The 20,557-nt window shown below is 40.9% G+C and overlaps 1 protein-coding gene across 3 annotated transcripts; it reads right to left on the reverse strand.

Annotated features, from left to right (window-relative positions):
- Positions 1–466: 466 nt before the first annotated feature.
- On the reverse strand, positions 467–1,379 carry LOC129562882 (non-selective voltage-gated ion channel VDAC3-like). 3 transcript variants are annotated; one of them, XM_055436349.2, is made up of 2 exons: positions 1,057–1,379; positions 467–828 (listed from the first exon to the last, which is right to left on the reverse strand). In XM_055436349.2, exons 1-2 carry the CDS (start codon positions 1,377–1,379, stop codon positions 528–530), a joined length of 624 nt encoding a protein of 207 aa, XP_055292324.2. In that variant the 3' UTR covers positions 467–527. The 3 variants fall into 3 exon arrangements, with proteins under 3 accessions (XP_055292324.2, XP_088696474.1, XP_088696473.1); XM_088840348.1 differs by having other exon boundaries at positions 467–701; positions 831–1,379; XM_088840347.1 differs by having other exon boundaries at positions 467–701; positions 789–1,379.
- Positions 1,380–20,557: the final 19,178 nt, after the last annotated feature.

Raw genomic sequence — 20,557 nt, forward strand, 5'->3', positions numbered from 1 at the left:
GGATTGAACCTGTGCCCCCTGCAGGGAAGCGTGGAACTCAAACCACTGGAACACTGGGGAATTCCCCGCCTATGCTTTTTTTTTTTCAATTTATGTTCCAAATGTGATGGGTTTCTTTTATTTTACTGTGATGCAAAACCAAATAGAGACCATACCATACAGAGAACAATATATTACAAGGTCATGAAAAAGTGGTGTGGGACATCTAGGACATGATGGACAACTGGACGGTCAGGTCATCTCCTTTGTAACATGACACTACACCGTTGCTGAGGAACACATTGATAATAACACTGAGGAACTGAACTGAACTGTGGCACGAATGTGACAATTTCTGGGCATGCCTTCAAGCACCTCCCTTAGGATGGACTCGGTACCTAAGCTTCAGTGTAGGGAGGATTACAATTCTTTGGAAGAATAAAAAGTTCACACTTTTGAATTTCATAGAAGAATTTTAAGGCCAAAACATAGTGGGTTCATTTCTCTTCACCTCCAGGGACAAAGCTGATGCTTTATTCAAAACCACATTAAGCTTCTAGTTCAAATCTCAGCCCAAACTTGTGCCCTCCTGCACTGAATTTCTTTCCATCGATTAGAGTTGACAGGGTCAGTTTCACTCCTGGTCGAAAGGTCTGAGTGTAACCCAGTCCAATCAGGCTGGCATTGTTTACTTTAGCACAGAAAGAAGTTCTACAGTCCAGCTTGTACTTAGCAGCAGTGCCGAAGCGGGTGTTGTTACTGCTGGCTGTCCATGCAAGGTTTATTGACATTTCAATCTTCTCATTCACCTTCTGGTAGATCGACCTTCCAAACTCAGTGCCATCATTTACATGAGTGTGCAGCTGGAAGTCTGCGGCCTTGTAACCCAGGGTGAAATTATTCTGTGACAGTTTGCATTTGGCTGTGTCAAAACTCATCCGATAGCCAGGAGGCCAACCTTCAAAGGCCAACACAGCCCAGCCATAGATGGTTGGTCCAGAAAAATCTATATCAACATTACTGCCAAGACTGAAACAATCCCTTTTATATAGGCCTTCGATTTCCCAACACTTCTTTCCTGTGTTCGGTACAAATATGGTATCAAGAGTCAGTTTCAACCCTTCAGTCAACTTATTCTCCCGAGAGATTTCTGTCCCAAGAGTATTGTCTGTGTTCCGCTTCTGGGTGAAGGTCAGTCCATAGTTACAGATCTTGTATTTGGTCTCTAGGTTGCCTGATGCTTTCCCTGTATCAGTGTAAGTGTGACCAGAAGTAGAAAATTCCACTCCACTACATGATTTGGTTCTCAGGTCTATTTTGACCATGCCAAATCCACATGCTTTGTTGAAGACATCTTTGGCAGCCTTTCCTAGGTCACAGTAAGTTGGCGTGTTACACATATCGTCAACTGGAGGGCCTGTCCACTCCGCCAGGACACCACTGAAGCCCCATCTTTGCTTTTGAGAGGAAAAGTGATTTACGCCTTTGACAGGTAACCGGCATTAGAACCTACTCTTGCAAGTATTTGTTTATCTGATTATTTTGTTCAGAACAAATAATAATATGATTCAGGTCATGAAGGTATGACTCCGTGTTCCTGCCCCAAGAAAGAACCAGTTTTCCCCATCTTCAGGCATATATAGGCATATAATATATATGGATATATACATGCATACACTGTAATTTTTTATTTAGTAGTTCTCATCCCATTTGCTACATCTAACATTTTATTTTTCCTATAATTGCTTTATTTTCCATGGTTCTGGATTGGGCAATTTTTTTTCCTTCTGTTCTCCCTCTGCCACCAAATTTACCTTTAGCTTCACCTCTACATCTCTGAACGTATAATCAGCCAGGAACTCATGTAACTATATAACTTGGTATATTTATATAAACGTGCTTCACACTATATACCACTTTGTAATTTGGCTCTTTTCATGTTATAAGGTGTCCTGGAAATTTTTTGTGGCAGCATTTAGTATATTTACCTTATTTAATAGCAATTCTGTACCTTTTGACTGAGGAACTCATGAGAATATACAGAGATGAGCAGCCGTGTTTCAATCTTGCAGGAAAGCTGATATCCAAGTGGGTATTGGTGCTCAGGTTGAACAAAAATCAGGTTGTAATGGGACCTGGTCTTGGCTGTCAGGGGAATTTTGTTCCTCAGAGTCCTTAGCGCTTAGACAGTGAGCAAGTCAGAGGGCACAGAAACCTGTCACACTGACACACTGGTGGTAGGATCTTAGGGAGGCCATTCTAAACCTTTCTATCTTCAAGGAATGCTTGAAATATTTTTCAAGGGAAGGTCTCAAGTAATTCCAGCATAAACACTGTTACAGCAGAAGTAATGGTTCACTACTTTGATAGTAAGTTATAGATAAAATAATCCAATATTAATAGTCATGTTCTTTTGAGTAGAGACTGACGCTTTTTGTGGATCTGTTTACTATAGCCAATTTATTACCCTACTCTTTTTGTGTGATTTCCCTTCCCCACAAAGGATATTTACTCTCACTACAAGTCTCACACATTTTCATTGGAAAAGACCCTGCTGCTGGGAAAGATTGAGGGCAAGAGAAGAAGGGGGTGACAGGATGAGATGGCTGGATGGCATCATCGACACAATGCACTTGAGTTTGAGCAAGCTTCAGGAGATGGTGAAGGATAGGGAAGCCTGGAGTGCTGCAAGTCCATGGGGTCGCAAAGAGACAGACATGACTCAGCAACTGAACAACAAGTACACACAAGAAGACTTTCGTTTTCCCCTAAAAAAAAAAAAAAAATCCTACTTGATTATAAAAAAGTCTTAGCCTGTCACAGTCTTTGTAGATTGGGACCTGGGGACTGAAGTCAACAAGAAGAAGGATGCAGGGGACCCAAGTCTCGAGTGAAACAAGGGTACTTTATTTGCAGAAACACATGCTTATATATCTTCAATAAAATGATTACTCAGCCATTGAAAAGAATGAAATTCCACCAGTTGCAACAGAATGGATAGTCCTTTAAGTAAAAGGTCACTGAAGAGAGTCACTGAAAGGAATCCAAGCAGGTGCTCTTTCCCATGATCTCAGTCCCGAGAACTGCGTGCAGCTCTGCTTGTTCCTGTTTTCCAGGAACTGATAAGGAACAGAGAGTCCTTGAGAAATGGCACACAAAGGAAGAAAACATACTGGATCCCTTAAAGTTGAACGTCCCCTGACAGCCAAGTAGGTCTAAAAGTTTTATCATACAGTCATACTGTAAGAAATACTAATGAGATATGGTACATGGTATTTAATATATGCAAGAGTAATTATCTATATTTAAAGCCAGAAAGTTTTGGGCTTTTTTCGGCCAATTTGTCTTGAATAGAATCAGGTAGCTAAAGATTAAGTAACCTTACTTGAAATTAATCTTTCTTTCCTTTTCATAAATTTTAAAAACTCTTAAGGCAAGCACAATACAATTCTGTTAATACCTGACTTAAATCAAAGTAGGGATTCAAGTTTTAAAAGGTCAATTTGATAGATTTAATTTAAACAAGGGTAGTAAAATTATTTTAATTAATATTATTTATAATATAAAAACATTTTACAATTTTAAAGCGTAAAACAATTAATCACAAGCCAAAGCAATATTAATAAAAATACCCTAAGACACTATTTTATTAAGACTGAAAAATATTCTCACTAACTGACATGATCAGGCTCACATAAAAGTTTAGCAATTACAAAGTTATTATGCACACACATACATTTCTTAATATCTTTTGTACACCTACATGTGCATATACTGGAGAAGGAAATGGCAACCCACTCCAGTATTCTTGCCTGGAGAATCCCAGGGATAGCGGAGCCTGGTGGGCTGCCGTCTATGGGGTTGCACCGAGTTGGACACGACTGTAGCGACTTAGCATCAGCAGCATGTGCATATAAAATATTATTTTTGAAGCTAAAAATAATTAATAAAGTCTGTGTTTTTCATTTAAAACTTGTGCTTGCTTTTTCACTGCACAAATACTCAATGCTGGGTCAAACTTGTGATAAGTGTACAGGGATTTCATTTTCACCTGAAATGAGATGTTATCTGTCCTTGTTCTTGATGCTCGTTAAACAGGAGAAAGCTTGCTTGCACATTAAGAAGTTGAAAATTCAGCAGAATGTTCATTACTTTTCAGTGAGTGGTAGGATACTCTTCTCTCACATAAATCCAGAACTTTCTGGGGCAGACTAGTGAATCTCATGTGATTTACTTCATTCAGTCACAAAGTTCTTCCTCTTTCCTCAAAGTCAAGTTCTCAAGATATGCAGAAAATCCAGATTCAGACACATGATCCTTCACCCAGCTATATGCTTATTTGGAAAGGAAAGAAATACTGCAAATTTTATACTTGTCAAGATTGTTCTTCCTGGATATTTTCAGTAAGATTTGAGACTTGTTTGGGCTTCCCTGATGGCTCAGATGGTAAAGAATCTGCCTGGAATGCAGGAGACCCAGATTTGATCCCTGGGTTGGGAAGATCCCCTGGAGAAGAGAATGGCTACCCACTCCTGTATTCTTGCCTGGAGAATTCCATGGACAGAGGCGCCTGGTGGGTTACCATCCATGGGGTTGAATAGAGTCGAACACAACAGAGTGACTAACACACTGGAGACTTGTTAGATGGTGAACAATTTAACCACAAGTTTAAATTTAACCACTGTCCAAAAACGATGTCTGGTCTTTGCACCCAGTTTCTTGGAGGTAATCGAGTATCTTTGTTTGCATGAGAGCCTTGGGCCAGTGGAATGGTAACATTGTGACCTTCTAAGGGGCTAGAAACTGAGATCAGGCGTGTTTCACTCAACCATGCCTACACAATGGGGTCCCAGTGAAGACTCTCCATACCAAGGCTTATTTGAGATTCCCTGGTTGGCAATACTCTGCATGTACTGTCATCCATCTATGCCAGGGAAGTGATGCTGTCCTCCCTCCATAGGGAGAAGAAACCACATGTGGCACTTTTCCTGGACTCTGCCCTATGTGTCTCTCCCCTTGCCTGATTTTAATCTATGTCCCCTTCCTGTAATAAACTGTGACTATAACACCTTCTAGCAAGCCCTTTGAATTCTTCTAGTGGAATATTGAAATTTGAGGCTCTCCAAAATTGCATTTGGTGTCATGAGTGAGGGTGGTTTTAATGAGCTGTTCCCCCAACTTCACAGTTGGCTAGTTTTGCAGTTGAAATCTGGATTGGGATTTGCTAGATCAACCCTGACTTACTGAAACACACGGTTTGGGAAGACAAAGGCTGAGAGGGCAGGGATTGACAAACCTTCAATTCCTGGATGGCTACCAAGTTATCCATGGTGTGGAAATATGTCAGCACTGTGATCAATCGGTAGAGGTAAAAGTTATTATTGGAGCTTAGAAATGGTAGACTCAGATGCTGAGGAGTTGGCTCATTGGATACATAAGGAAATGGAAAATAACAAGCGGCAAGCTACATAAACAATTCATGGTTATTATTATCTGTAATGGAGAAGACTCTTGAGAGTCCCTTGGATTGCAAGGAGATCCAACCAGTCCATCCTAAAGGAGATCAATCCTTGGTGTCCATTGGAAGGATTGATGCTAAAGCTGAAACTCCAATACTTTGGCCACCTCATGCGACGAGTTGACTCAATGGAAAAGAGTCTGATGCTGGGAGGGACTGGGGGCAGGAGGAGAAGGGGAAGACAGAGGATAAGATGGTTGGATGGCATCACCGACTTGATGGACATGGCTTTCGGTGGACTCTGGGAGTTGGTGATGGACAGGGAGGCCTGGTGTGCTGTGGTTCATGGGGTCACAAAGAGTCGGACACGACTGAGCGACTGAACTGACTGATTATCTGTAATGGCTAAACTGGAAGTAGAAGAGTGATGGAGTAGAATCTGTTGATGAACCAAGTTCAGATTTCAGCCAGTCTGAGATGTGGTCCGGAGAAGGCAATGGCAAGCCACTCCAGTACTCTTGCCTGGAAAATCGCATGGACTGAGGAGCCTGGTGGGCTGCAGTCCATGGGGTCGCTACTAGTTGGACATGACTGAGTGACTTCACTTTCACTTTTCACTTTCACACATTGGAGAAGGAAATGGCAACCCACTCCGGTGTTCTTGCCTGGAGAATCCCAGTGACGGTGGAGCCTGGTCGGCTGCCATCTATGGGGTCGCACAGAGTCGGACATGACTGAGGTGACTTGGCGGCGGCGGAGATGTGGTTGCTAGTCTTAGGGCCACCTCTGAAGGGAAAATGTTTGCTGCGACAGCAGGCAGCATGTCTGCAACCTCTGGTCACTAACAAGTTTGTCCAGGTTGGAAGACAGCAAGACCAAGAAACTACTGAAACCAGAGCGTGTAGTGTGAAGTAGTTATCCCACATGCTGCAACTAGAGAAAGCTTGAGCACAGCAACGAAAACTCAGTGCAGTCAAAAATGAAACAAGCAAACTTAAAAGATTGTGAGAGTCACTAATTTAGGGACAACATCCTTGGCTTCAGTTCAGTTCAGTTTGGTCGCTCAGTCGTGTCTGACTCTCCGTGACCCCATGAATCACAGCACACCAGGCCTCCCTGTCCATCACCAACTCCTGGAGTTCACTCAAACTCATATCCACAGAGTCGGTGATGCCATCCAGCCATCTCATTCTCTGTCGTCCCCTTCTCCTCCCACCCCCAACCTTTCCCAGCATCAGAGTCTTTTCCAGTGAGTCAACTCGTCGCATGAGGTGGCCAAAGTATTGCAGTTTCAGCTTTAGCATCAGTCCCTCCAATGAACACCCAGGACTGATCTCCTTTAGAATGGACTGGTTGGATCTCCTTGCAGTATAAGGGACTCTCAAGAGTCTTCTCCAACACCACAGTTCAAAAGCATCAATTCTTCGGCGATCAGCTTTCTTCACAGTCCAACTCTCACATCCATACATGACCATGGGAAAAACCATAGCCTTGACTAGACGGACCTTGGTTGGCAAAGTAATGTCTCTGCTTTTTAATATACTATCAAGGTTGGTCATAACTTTCCTTCCAAGGAGTAAGCGTCTTTTAATTTCATGGCTGCAATCAGCATCCGCAGTGATTTTGGAGCCCCCAAAAATAAAGTCTGACACTGTTTCCACTGTTTTTCCATCTATTTCCCATGAAGTGATGGGACCAGAGGCCATGATCTTCGTTTTCTGAATGTTGAGCTTCAAGCCAACCTTTTCACTCTCCTCTTTCACTTTCATCAAGAGGCTTTTTCGTTCCTCTTCACTTTCTGCCATAAGGGTGGTGTTATCTGCATATCTGAGGTTATTGATATTTCTCCCAGCAATCTTGATTCCAGCTGGTGCTTCTTCCAGCCCAGCATTCCTCATGATGTACTCTGAATATAAGTTAAATAAGCAAGGTGACAATATACAGCCTTGACGTACTCCTTTTCCTATTTAGAACCAGTCTGTTGTTCCATGTCCAGTTCTAACTGTTGCTTTCTGACCTGCATACAGGTTTCTCAAGAGGCAGGTCAGGTGGTCTGGTATTCCCATGTCTTTCAGAATGTTCCACAGTTTATTGTGATCCACACAGTCAAAGGCTTTGGCATAGTCAATGAAGCAGAAATAGATGTTTTTCTGGAACTCTCTTGCTTTCTCCATGATCCAGCGGATGTTGGCAATTTGATCTTTGGTGCCTCTGCCTTTTCTAAAACCTGCTTGAACATCTGGGAGTTTACGGTTCACATATTGCTGAAGCCTGGCTTGGAGAATTTTGAGCATGACTTTACTAGCGTGTGAGATGAGTGCAATTGTGCGGTAGTTTGAGCATTCTTTGGCATTACCTTTCTTTGGGATTGGAATGAAGACTGACCTTTTCCAGTCCTGTGGCCACTGCTGAGTTTTCCAAATTTGTTGGCATATTGAGTGCAGCACTTTCACAGCATCATCTTTCAAGATTTGAAATAGCTCAACTGGAATTCCATCACCTCCACTAGTTTTATTCTAGTGATGCTTTCTAAGGCCCACTTGACTTCACATTCCAAGATGTCTGGCTCTAGGTCAGTGATCATGCCATCATGATTATTTTGGTCGTGAAGATCTTTTTTGTACAGTTCTTCTGTGTATTCCTGCCACCTCTTCTTAATACCTTCTGCTTCTGTTAGGTCCATACCATTTCTGTCCTTTATTGAGCCCATCTTTGCATGAAATGTTCCCTTGAAATCTCTAATTTTCTTGAAGAGAGAGAGACGCCTGCCCCGGCGGCACAGACGCGACAGACGCCGGCCACGCAAAGAGGTGCGGCTGTGAGGAGCTACCCCACGCCTGAGGCCAAGGCCAGCGGCCAGGAGGAGCTGCCCCACGTCCAATAGGCGGTGGCTGCGTGGGCGCAGGAGGGCCGAGAGGAGCTACTCCATGTTCAAGGTCAGGAGGGGCGGCCTTGAGGAGATATCCTTGGCTTAGAATATTGCAAAATGGAAGAATACATTTACTAAACAAATACAGATATCTATGTATGAACCAGACACACTGGAGATTATTCCTAAACCAATGGACTGGATAAAAGCTGTATTAACAGCTTTTTTACTCTGAAGAAGGGGGATTATTCTTCCTATAAATGCCTAGTGGGGCTCCTCCTATGAAGGGGCTGATATACTTTGTATGCAAACCCTGGTGGATTAGGCTTCTGATGATCATGGTATTTACCTCAGTTAACAAGATACTGTACCAATTTGGACCACTGAGTCACATTTCTTCAGCTCAAGGAACACACTCATCCTCAGAGTAATAGTTTGATAGGAATATACTCAGTCACTCAGTTGTGTCCAACTCTTTGTGACCCCATGGATCATAGCCCACCAGGTTTCTCTGTCCGTAGGATTTTTCAGGCAACAGTACTGGAGTGGGTTGCCATTTCCTCCTCCAGGGGATCTTCCCAACCCAGGGACTGAACCAATCCTGCATCTCCTGCAATGGCAAGCAGATTCTTTACCACTGAGCCACCTGGGAAGCCCTTGATAGAGAATTGGAACAGGCACTTGAACATTGATTGCCTAAAATAAGCAGGCGATAGAGGCAAGAAAGGCTGGTTTATGTCATCATAAGTGTGTACTCAGACTAAACGGGGTGGATTCGGAGGACACCCACTAGATATTTTCCTATACAATGCTTCCTATGGGGGGAGAATATTGTGATCCAACGATTTTCTGCCGTATCACCTCAACTTTTTTCTCTTTTCTACACGTTGACTTTCTTTTTTCCTACCCCATGTAATGATCCCAGTAAGCTGGGACTTTCATACTTACCTACTCTCTTCCTCACGCTCAAGTCCAAACAGGAGCAGAAACACTTTAAGATCTCCTTTTACAACATGGTTTTTCCAAAGATTTCATTTCCTTTTAAATCTTGTCAATTGAAGCCAAAATATTTTTCCCCAGCCATTCATTGGCTTGTTCAACTGACTCTTGTGAAAAAAGGGTCTGCTAGGTAAATGTGTTTCTGCAGTCCTTATTATCTGTAAAGCACTCAGCAAAATCTGGCCCAGGACTTCCTGAAACATACTCCAGGCATTCACCTTTGAGCTTAAATACCCTGGCCATCCACTCCAGTATTCTTGCCTGGAAAATCCCATGGACAAAGGAGCCAGGCAGGCTATAGTTCTTGGGGTCGCAAAGGGTCTGACACGACTGAACGACTGAGCACACACAACAACCTGTTAGAAGTCTACCTCTGCTGAGCCCAGAGGCTTCACTATGTAACAGAGATTTTTATACGTTCTTTGTTCAGGTTTAACTGCAGCTTCAAAAACACACTTGAGTGACCTGGTGTTTGTTAATAAAGTTGTGAAAGTGTTAGTCTCTCAGTTGTGTCCAACTCTGTGATCTCATGGACTGTAATCTGCCAGGTTCCTCTGTCCATAGAATCCGCCAGGCAAGAATACAGGAGTGGGTAGCCATTCTCTTCTCCAGCGGATCTTCCAGACCCAGGGATTGAACCTGGGTCTCCTGAATTGCAGGCAGTTTCTTTACTATTTAAAAAAAAATTAATTTATGTTATTTTTGGCTGCATCAGGTCTTAGTAGTGGCTTGCAGGCTCAGTAGTTGTGGCATACCAGCTTGGTTGCTCTGCAACTTGTGGGATCTTAGTACCCCGACCAAGGATTGAACCTGCATCCCCTGAGTTGGAAGGCAGATCCCTAATCACTGGACTGCCAGAGAAGTCCCAAGTTGATCATTTTTGTACCACCATCCAGAACTTTTTCATTTGATCTCCTAGGCTTTTTGACACCATCGCCTTTCTGGGAAGAAAGCAGTGTGTTGTGATTATGTCAGGACTCTCTCATCTTACACAAGGGCAAAGCATCTTATAAAAGCCAACTGTCCACAGGGCACCATCAGTACCAATGCCAGTATCCTTCGAGATACACCTTTCATTTCCAGATACTGAACAAAATATGAAATTTATCTCGGCTTTTGCAATAGAAAATTTTTCACTTTGCAATAGAAAAATTTTCTTGAATTTTACCATAAATGAATGTTGTAGCATGACATTCATTGGTGAAAACTGTCAACTTACCAACCTGGATACAGAAGAGGTTGTTTTCAGTTTATTACATAAAAATCTATTTAACATTATGTGAGAAGTCATAAATACACCAATGTATCCTGCTACGGACAGTTTTCGGTGTCTTGTGTCAAGTCTGTCCACGTATTTTACTCACTATAATTTTACATGCTGTAATTAGGAGGTTTTCATATCTCTGGAACTTGTCCTTTTCAGGCAGTAAGTTTCCTACTCCATCACTTGCTTCCTGAGCTTTTTCACTGACTTTTTTTTTTTTGTAAATGAAAGGTTTTCTCTGTTTGCTTTGAGATTCCAGTAGCCATTAGAAACATTCAGCACTTTTCTGGGTCAGATGGCTGTAATTTATTGTTAAGTGGCTTTTCCATTTTGCTGGAGCTGTTGCTGCATTTATAAGTTGTTCGCCTCAAATGAAGCATAGTGCACTAGGGTAACTTGGATTATCAACATGTGTAAAATCCATTGTGGGGTAGTTTTCATCATAAAGAGGAGTTTTTTGGTTGTTTTTTTTTTTTTTTCCTGTAGGCTGTTGTTTTTGCAATGGTGCAGTAGAATGACTTGAGAGATTGTAATTCTTCATCACTTATCAGAATTGTCCATAGGGCTTAGACTAGAACTTTCCTCTTCCATCTCACACCTTATTTTCAAAAATTGTCAGTAACATACAAATGCTAGTAAAGTATAAAACAGAAGGGCCGAGTAACTTAATGAGAGAATTGCAAGAGACGGAAAAATACACAGTACAATTCAGTTCTTTTTTTTTTTTAAAAAGAAGTTTATTTGGCTGCGCTGAGTTTTAGATGTGGAATGCGGGATCTAGTTCCCTCACCAGCGACTGAACCCAGGTTCCCTGCATTGGGAGTGTGAAGTTTTAGCCAATGGAATACCAGAGATGCCCCCTCAACCCCAATTTTCTTTAATATATATAGGTACAATTCACTTCCAGGCTACATAATCCAAGTTTTGTGATATTTGCAACAGCAAATCTCTTGTAGGGCAGCTGGGGGACATGAAAATTTCCTTCTGACTTTTTGTTAACCCTGTAAAGCTCCTTCACCCCTGCCAGATGTTCAGCGGTGTGTCAGGGAAGGTTGGAGAGGCAAATCCAGAAGGCGAGGCTGACATCATCGGTTTGTGCAATACACAGTGCTAACCAATTATCAATGTCCTTCTCTATCACAAATCAAAAACTGAGATGCGTTCAACCAAATGACCACAGTTCTACCCTCGCTGCCATAGGAGGCTTCAAAAGCACTCTAATTAAATTGGTAATGGAGCTGCTCTGTCACTGGCCATCATTGGCCTGTTTCAGCATCACCCAATTTGCAAAGTTGAAAATGTGTTTATTATTATTTTTCAGTCTTCATCTCTCTTGGACACTTGATGGAGAAACTCAGACTGAGAGGTTTATAAGTATGCTCAATTTTGCCAGCTTACTAAACAATGACACCCTATTTTGAAATGTCTCCAAAGACCCAGATAATGATCAATTTTAACTGAAATTATGAATTTCAGTTACCTGGGAGGTCCCTTCCCTGATGTGACCAGGAAGAACTAGGTGTGTTTTGTCAGGTTTCATGACCAGTCTGGGCTGCTCACTGATGTAGCTAAGAGCTCCCACTAAGCGAAAGGATCCAGCAGGCTCTGCTGGGGTGTTGCTCCCTTGGAATGGACCTCAGCTGAGCTATTATTTCTACTGCCACCAACACCCCTGCCACCTCTTTGTTTAACTTCCTTGTTCTGCCTTAAAGTGGCAACTGTCTCAATTATTCCCCTTCTCCCTTTTTACCTCAGACACTTCAATCAGCCCTCTCAGAAAAGCACTTAAACTTCCAAGTGACAAAATAAAATTTAAAATATCTGTTCCCAGAAGCCACAAAGGAACAGATTGAAAAATTTGTGTAAAAATTTGAACTTCTGTTTGGCAAAAGACAAGACAGACTGTGAAAGTGTAATTGCAGAACATATGATAAAATGGCTAATTGCCTTAATTTGCAAAATAACCCTCATGCAAATGAGTGAGAGAAAGTAAAACAACTCAGAAGAATATAGGCAAGTTATAAGAACAGACAGTTCACAGGAAAAGTATAAATGGTTTATAAAATTATGGAAACATATTCATCTCATTCATATTTAAAAACATGGAGATCAAAACATCAATAATCTTTCGACTTTTAGATTGGAGAAAAAGAAAAGCTTTATAATATCCAGAGCTGGCAAAATTATGGGGAAGTAAGTACTTTTAGATGTTTTTTGATGGGGTTTTATTTTGTTGCAACTTATGGGAAAGCAATTTGGCAGTATCTATCAAATATTTCAGTTCAGTTCAGTTCAGTCGCTCAGTCGTGTCCTACTCTTTGCGACCCCATGAATCACAGCACGCCAGGCCTCCCTGTCCATCACCAACTCCCGGAGTTCACTCAAACTCACGTCCATAGAGTCGGTGATGCCATTCAGCCATCTCATTCTCTGTCGTCCCCTTCTCCTCCCGCCCCCAATCCCTCCCAGCATCAGAGTCTTTTCCAGTGAGTCAACTTGTCGCACGAGGTGGCCAAAGTATTGGAGTTTCAGCTTTAGAATCAGTCCTTCCAACGAACACCCAGGATTGATCTCTTTAGAATGGACTGGTTGCATCTCCTTGCAGTCCAAGGGACTCTCAAGAGTCTTCTCCAGCACCACAGTTAAAAAGCATCAATTCTTTGGTGCTCAGCTTTCTTCACAGTCCAACGCTCACATCCATATGTGACCACTGGAAAAACCATTTAATTGTATGTATATTTTGACTGTGTTGATCGAGAAATTTCACTACTTGGGGTTTACATTGTGAATATGCTTGCTAAAATTTCCCCAAAATTTATGTGCAAAATGTTTGCAAGATATTGTTTAATAACAATTTGAAAAGTGAACTTGTTTAATAGCAAACAACTTAGAAAGCAAACTTAAATATCTGTTAGTAGGACACTTAAGTTGGAGTTTATCAATATCCTTTCGCTGTTAATAAAGGAGATAGGTTTGTAGGTGCTTAAAAGGACAAGTGTCCAAAATAGATTCTGAAGCAAAGAGAAAAAGGTAGAGAATAATGTCATAGAAATTTTTTTTAAAAAATGTGCTAGTGAGTGCACCCAGCATTTTTCTACAAAATGCGCAGTACACACACATTCACATTAGCAGCAGATGCCATGAAGAGAAAAACTATGGAGGAAGAAAGATTTTAGTTTTCATTTCAAACCTCCCTGTTCTCTTTGAGGTTTTCCCTTTGTTTTGAGGGAACTTTGTTTCGTTTTGTTTTTTAGCTTTGTTGTTTTTTAAAAAAACTTTTTATTTTATGTTGGAGTACAGTTGATTGAGGAGGTTGTAATCATTTCGGGTGTATAGCAAAGTGATTCAGTTATGCATATACATATGTCTGTTCTTTTTCAAATTATTCTCCCATTTAGCTTGTTACATAATGCTGTGCTATACAATAGGTCCTTGTTGGTTATCCACTTTATTTATTTTTATTATTAATTATTTATATTTTATTTTTAAAATATAAATAATTTGTTTCTGCACGAGGGCTTTCTTTACTTGAGGTGCTGAGACTTCTTGTTGTGGTGGCTTCTCTTGTTGCAGAGCGCAGACTCTAGGGTGCTTGGGCTTCAGTAGTTGCAACTCATGGGCTTAGTAGTTGTGGCGCACGGGCCATATGTGATCCTCCTGGACCAGGGATTAAACGCGTGTTTCCTGCATTGGAAGGTAGATTCTTAACCACTGGACCACCAGGGAAGTCCCTTGGCTTTGATTTTGTAGGTCTTTTTTTTCTTCTCTTCCTCTTTTGTTCTCTTCTCTTGTGGTTTGATGACCATCTTTAATGTCGTGTTTGGGTTGCTTTCTCTTTTGTGTGTGTGGGTGTCTATTGTAGTTTTGGGGTTTTCTGTTCCCATGAGGTTTTAATATAGCAGTCTATATGTGTGCAAAGTTATTGTAAGTTGCTGGTCTTGTCCCTGCCTAGTGGCAATCCTTTAGCATTTATTGAAAAGCTGGCCTGCTGGTGCTGAATTCTATTAGCTTTTGCTTGTCTGTAAAGCTTTCAATTTCTCCAAAAAATCTGAATGAGAGCCTTGCTGGGTAAAATATTTTTGGTTGTAGGTTCTTCCCTTTTATCACTTGAAACATATCATGCCACTCTGTTCTGGCCTGCAGAGTTTCTACTGAGAAATCAGTTGATAACCTTATGGAAGTTTCCTTGGATGTTATTTGTCATTTTGCCCTCATTGCTTTTAGTACTTTTTCTTTAATTTTTGTCAGTTTGATTACTACATATCTCAGTGTGCCCTTCCTTGGGTTTATCCTACCTGGGACTCCCTATGCTTCCTGGACTTGGTTGACTGTTTCCTTTCCCATGATAGGGAAACTTTCAGCTATTATCTCTTCAAATAACTGCTCAGGTCCTTTCTCTCGCTCTCTTCTCCTCCTGAGACCCCTATAATGAGAATGTTGGTGAGTTTAATGTCCCATCGGTCTTTGCCTCTTTCCCCTTACAGAAAACCATCCAGCCCAGTGTATCTGCTTTCAGTTGTATGTGTTCTTGTAAGATGTTATTGTCTGTTGGGTATGGTATATTCATTTATATAAGTGATTTGTGCTCTGAGTCTCATTATTGCCTTCCTGTTTTTACTTGGCATGATGCATATTGCTCTGGTATGTGTAATTGTTGCTTCTAACTGTAGTACAGTACTCCTTCTTATTTTCCAGTTGGGTCACCTCCAGCTCCTTATCACCACAAACAGTGGAATAAACCTTCTTGGTGATGCCATCCTGTGAATTTAAGTGGAAATTTTTTGAAGCATATATCCAGAAGTGGGGCTTGCTGGTCACAAAATGCAATTACATATAACTAAGAACTGTCTGATTGTTCTCTAGCATTTTTGCCCCTGTCCACCTGCCCACCGACTATGTAAAAGGTCCCACTATCTCCACATCCCTGCCAATACTTGGTATTCTCAGCTTTATTATTTTTGCCAGCTTAGTAAAGTAATATCTTATTATTTTAAAACTTTGCATTATTCTTATAAGTAGTAAGTTCGAGCTTCTCTTCACATGCTTGCCAGCTTTTTTGATTTCTCCTTCTGTAAATCGTCTTTTCATTTCCTTTGCCCATTTATCTTTTGGGATTCTTGTTTTTTAATCTTTTAAGTTCCTTGTATATGTTAGATATTCATTTTTTAAAAAATAAGTTTTAGATAGAACAAATAATGTTTAATTTGTCATCTGTTTGTTAACTTTGATCATGATGTGCTTCAGTGAATACAATTTCTTAATTTGATGCAATTAACTAAATTAGCTTTGGCCTTATGATTTCTTCTTGTACTTTTCTTTAGAAGTCCTTCCTTGCCTCATATATCAGAAAGACATTAATCCACAATATTTACCATTAGCTTATAACCTTTTGCCTTGAGGTCTTTAATTTTTTGGAGCTCTCTGTACACGTTAGAAGGTAGGGAATTCAGTTTTATTTTTCTTCCTGTAGTGAATCAGTCTTTCCAGCACCTTATTTTAAACAACATGTCCTTCCTTTGTCATTAAATTGTGGTGCAATATTTACTGTATATCTAATTCTCATCTGTGGGTGTGAATTGTTTCTCAGTTCTTTGCTCCATTGTCCATTTTTTATTCTTATGCCCATATCATACAGTATTTAATTTTTTTATCATGAGATACAACACAAAGAAAAATAAGGCATAAATCTACCACTTAATGATTTTAAGTGAACACCCAGCTAATTACTACTCAGGTTAGGAAATGGACCACTGCCAATAACCCAGAAGCTCCTGTGTGTTGCTTGTCAGTCATAATGTCTTTCCACTATTCTTAAAGTAACTACCAATCCCAAAGTAACTACCATCATAACAATTATGATAATCAATCCCCTTCTTTAAAAAATACTTTATTCCATCCCACTGGCTTTCAAAGTCAGATTCCCTGGGGATTCATAGTATCTTTGCTGGATTTCCAGGTTGGGAAGCCTGACGTGGGGCTCAGAACCTTCACAACACTGGGAGAACTTCTTTGGTATTATTGTTCTCCAGTTTGTGGGTCACTCACCTGGTGGATACAGGATTTCATTTTATCGTGATTGTGCCCCTCCTACCGTTTGGTTGCAGCTTCTCCTTTTTCTTTGAATGTGGGGTATCTTTCTTTGCTGGGTTCAGCATCCTCCTGTCGACGGTTGTTCAGCAGCGAGTTGTGATTTTGGTGATCTCACAGGAGAAAATGAGCACATGTCCTTCTACTCCGCCATCTTTGGTGCAGCCACTGTGGAGAACAGTATGGAGGCTTCTTAAAAAAGTAAAAATAGAGCTGCTGTATGAGCCTGCAATCCCACTCCTAAGCATATATCCAGAGAAAAACATAATCTGAAAGGATACATGCACCCAAATGTTCATTGCAACGTTCACTGCATTGTTCGTAATAGCCAAGGCAGGGAGGCAACCTAAATGTTCATTGACAAGGAATGGATAAAGAAGGTGTGGAGCATACCTACAATGGAATATTACTCAGTCATTACAAAGAATGAAATAATGCTATTTTCAGCACTATGGATGGACCCAGAGACTGTCATACTGAATGAAGTAAGTCAGAGGAGAAATATCGTTATTACATCCCTTATATGTGGAATCTACAAAGAAATGATACAAATGAACGTACTTAAAAGCAGAAAGATACTCATAGCCTTAGAGAACAAATTCATGGTAGCTGGAAGGATGGGGGGAAGGGGTAGTTGGGGAATTTGTGATGAACATGTACACGCTGCTATATTTAAAATGGATAACCAATAAGGACCTACTGTATAGCATATGAAACTCTTCTTGATGTTATGTGGCAACCTAAATGGTTGAGGAGTTTGGGGGAGAATGGATATATGTATTATGTATGGCTGAGTCCCTTTGCTGTTCACCTGAAACTATCACATTGTTAAGCAACTAAACCTTAACACAAAATAAAAAGTCAAAAAATACTTTATCCAGCATGTACCTATAAACCCTATACTTAAGTTTTGCCTGTTTCTGAATTTACATTAATAGGATAGTACAGTATACATTATTTTATGTCTGGCTTATTTCATTCAGCACTATTTGTGAGAGTCACCCATGCTGTATATGGCAGTAATTTATTGTTTTTAGTTTCTACATAGTTTTTTGTGGTAGATTAAAGGAATACCCACAGTTTTTCACTACTCCCTGTACCCATGCCATTTGCAATGTGATTTTAAACATTTCATGAAAAGATGGAGTCTTTTTTCCCTTCCCTTGAATCTGGGTTGGCACTGTGACTTGTTTTGGCCAATAGAATGGGGTAAAAGTGTTACTGGTTCATACAGCTCACTGCTCCACAGGCCAATCAGTCAAGAGATGAGGTGTTTGGGCAAAGAATAGTAACTTTATTTGGAAAGCCAGAGATTGAGAAGTTGATAGACTAGTGTCCTAAAGAACCATGTTGCCCAGGTTTGGATGCTATTCTCTTTTATAGAACAAAGAAGGGAGGTGAGGAGGTACAGAAAAAGGGGGATGGGTTGCTGCAAACATTTCCAGAGGGGATGTGTTAATTTTCTTTCCTGCAGCCATTTACAGGTGATCCTGGTCAGAATGTTTCCTGCGAGCTTAAACGAAGGTGTTTTAGCTTAGACACTCAGGCATGGGAGGCAGCGTTCTTGGAGAGGGGGCATTAAGTATAAGTTAATCACTGAAAGGGATGTTGCCTATAGCTTCTCTATACACAGAAGCTATGGGCAGCATCCTTTTAGTGATTAACTTGTAGCAAAAGCAATGGAATACAAAGGTTAAAGTAAAACAGACAGAGCCAACATGAAGTCAGATTTGTTCTTTCCTAGTATAAAAGTGACCATGTGCTAGTTCTGAGCTCTGGTCTCCAGAGTCCTTGTGTGTTTCTGATCTATGTATTAGGACCTCTGCCTCCATGTTCACAAGCCTGGGATAGCCAACTCCAGCATCATATATGAGGACCAGAGCTGAGATAGCCTGATTATCTGAGCTGAGGCCTCAAAGATGTGACCAAGAATCTGTTGACCTATTGTGGTCCCCTGGAGGACCTAGAAGACACTAGTTATACAAATGCAGTGAAGAATATGCTAGTGACAGTTGGGTGTTTCTACCTAAGACCCTGAGAGAATTTCACCAAGCCTATATCACACTTCCCGCTCCTTTACTCCTACTTCCTAGGACTACATACCAAATAAACTATCTGGGGACTACCCTGGTGGTTCAGTGGTTAAGAATCTGCCTAACAATGCCAATCTGTAACAAATGCAGGGGACATGGGCTTGATCCCTGGTCCGGGAAGATCCCACGTGACACGGGGCAACTAAACGTATGCACCACAACTACTAAAGCCTGCATGCCTTAGAGCCTGCGCTCTGCAACAAGAGAAGCCACCAAAATGAGAAGGCCACACACTGCAATGAAGACCCAGCAAAGCCTAAATAAATAAATAAACTATTGGTACCAAGGTCTTTATCTCAGGGCCTTCCTTCAAGGGAACAAATTAAGATAACTTGGATTCAGGAGTGACCCTAGCAAGTAGAGTTTCAGGTTGGGAGTCTAGAATAATCACTGATATCCAGGGCCTGCTTGATGGTGACATGGGAGTGAAGTGGATCCCCAAAGTTGACCTTGAGGCAAGGATTTGGGTAAAAATGGTTTGTTAGGAAACGTTCCCATGAAAGGAACACACTAGGGGAGATAGTAGGATCACCGCAACGTGGAGGCCAAACGGGAATGACTTATCAAGCTATATCCCACAGAGGGCAACTTCAGTGGCTCAATCCTGTAGGGGGCTTGACATTAGCATTTGAAGGGTAGTCTCAAGTGAATGGTAGAAACTATCAAGATACCTGCTCACTTGGAAATCAAGACGCTCCTCTCTCCTTCTCTGGAAGTACTCAAATGGAGAACAGCCCCATTGAACATCCAGCTGTATCTGGGTCCAAAGATGCTTCTTTGCAGGATGCCAAGAGAATTTGAGAATCTTCTCAAAATCTTCTGACTCATCTGAATTAAGCCTGAAGTAAGTGATGCTTGCTGGTGATGCTTGAGTGGTTTTCAGAATACTTAAAGATTTAGGTAGCTTCAAGAACAGTTTTATCCTACAAATAAAGTGTGAGCTAGGAGCTCAGAAAAAAATGTGTGGACTGAATTAAGATTTTGATAATGCTCATGTGCTTCTAGTTATAGTCGAATCAATATCTTCCTGGTGGGATGAGTGATGCTAGTAAGTGTTATTTATCTGATGATCAAAGGTGCTTAGAGGAGGAACTAGAGATATTTAGCAGAGAACAGAGCAGACCAAAGTATGATGGGTATGGATGACAGAGCTGCGTTATCGTTTGAGGAGGTGTCATGGGGAAAAGAGAATTGACTTGATCAGTGGTGGTTCTCGGATTGCTATAAGACCAATGGGGAAGAGCTATTGGGAGACATTTTTCAGGTCAGTTTAAGAAAGTATTTTCAAATGCCCAAAGCAGTCCATAGATAAAATATACTGCCATAAGAAATAATGAATTCTTTAACATTAGAGTTATTCAGACACAGGATAAAAGATCATTTTGCAAGGGTATTGTGGAGGTAATTCAAACATCAAGTAGGGATTAAAGTTAGATAATATTCCCAGTCCTGAAATATGATGACTCTTGTCCTTGATAAAAAGAAAGGTGAACTTGCTGGAAAACCAAGAACTCTCAACAGCCAGGATCAGAGCACAAGTCAGATGAATACATGCTTAGTGATGGGATGAAACTAATCACTGCTTCTAAACCAAGTCATCAGGAGAAAATGAACTACTATAATTGTAATGAGCCTTATTTATGACAGTTTTGCTGAAATCAAATAATTTGTGCTTCAGTTGAATTTAAGTGCAGTGACAATTTACTTAATGAGTCTTCTGGGAATAAATTGTTCTTAGAATCAAGTGGCAAAAGTAGAAAGGAAATAATTTACAATGCTGAGATGTTCTTTTTAAAGCTTAACAGGAT

Source organism: Moschus berezovskii, chromosome 9 (genome assembly GCF_049115385.1).
Source record: "Moschus berezovskii isolate FMDL1 chromosome 9, NW_MosBer_1.0, whole genome shotgun sequence".
Classification (NCBI taxonomy): domain Eukaryota; kingdom Metazoa; phylum Chordata; class Mammalia; order Artiodactyla; family Moschidae; genus Moschus; species Moschus berezovskii.

What these genes read in the sequence shown, in the direction of transcription:
- LOC129562882 (XM_088840347.1), bottom strand. Translation starts at nt 1,379, where the DNA reads ATGTGTAACACGCCAACTTACTGTGACCTAGGAAAGGCTGCCAAAGAT. An exon ending in GAAGGTCGATCTACCAGAAG is followed by an intron (nt 702 to 788) that starts GTGAATGAGAAG and finishes GCTAAGTACAAG; the next exon opens with CTGGACTGTAGAACTTCTTT.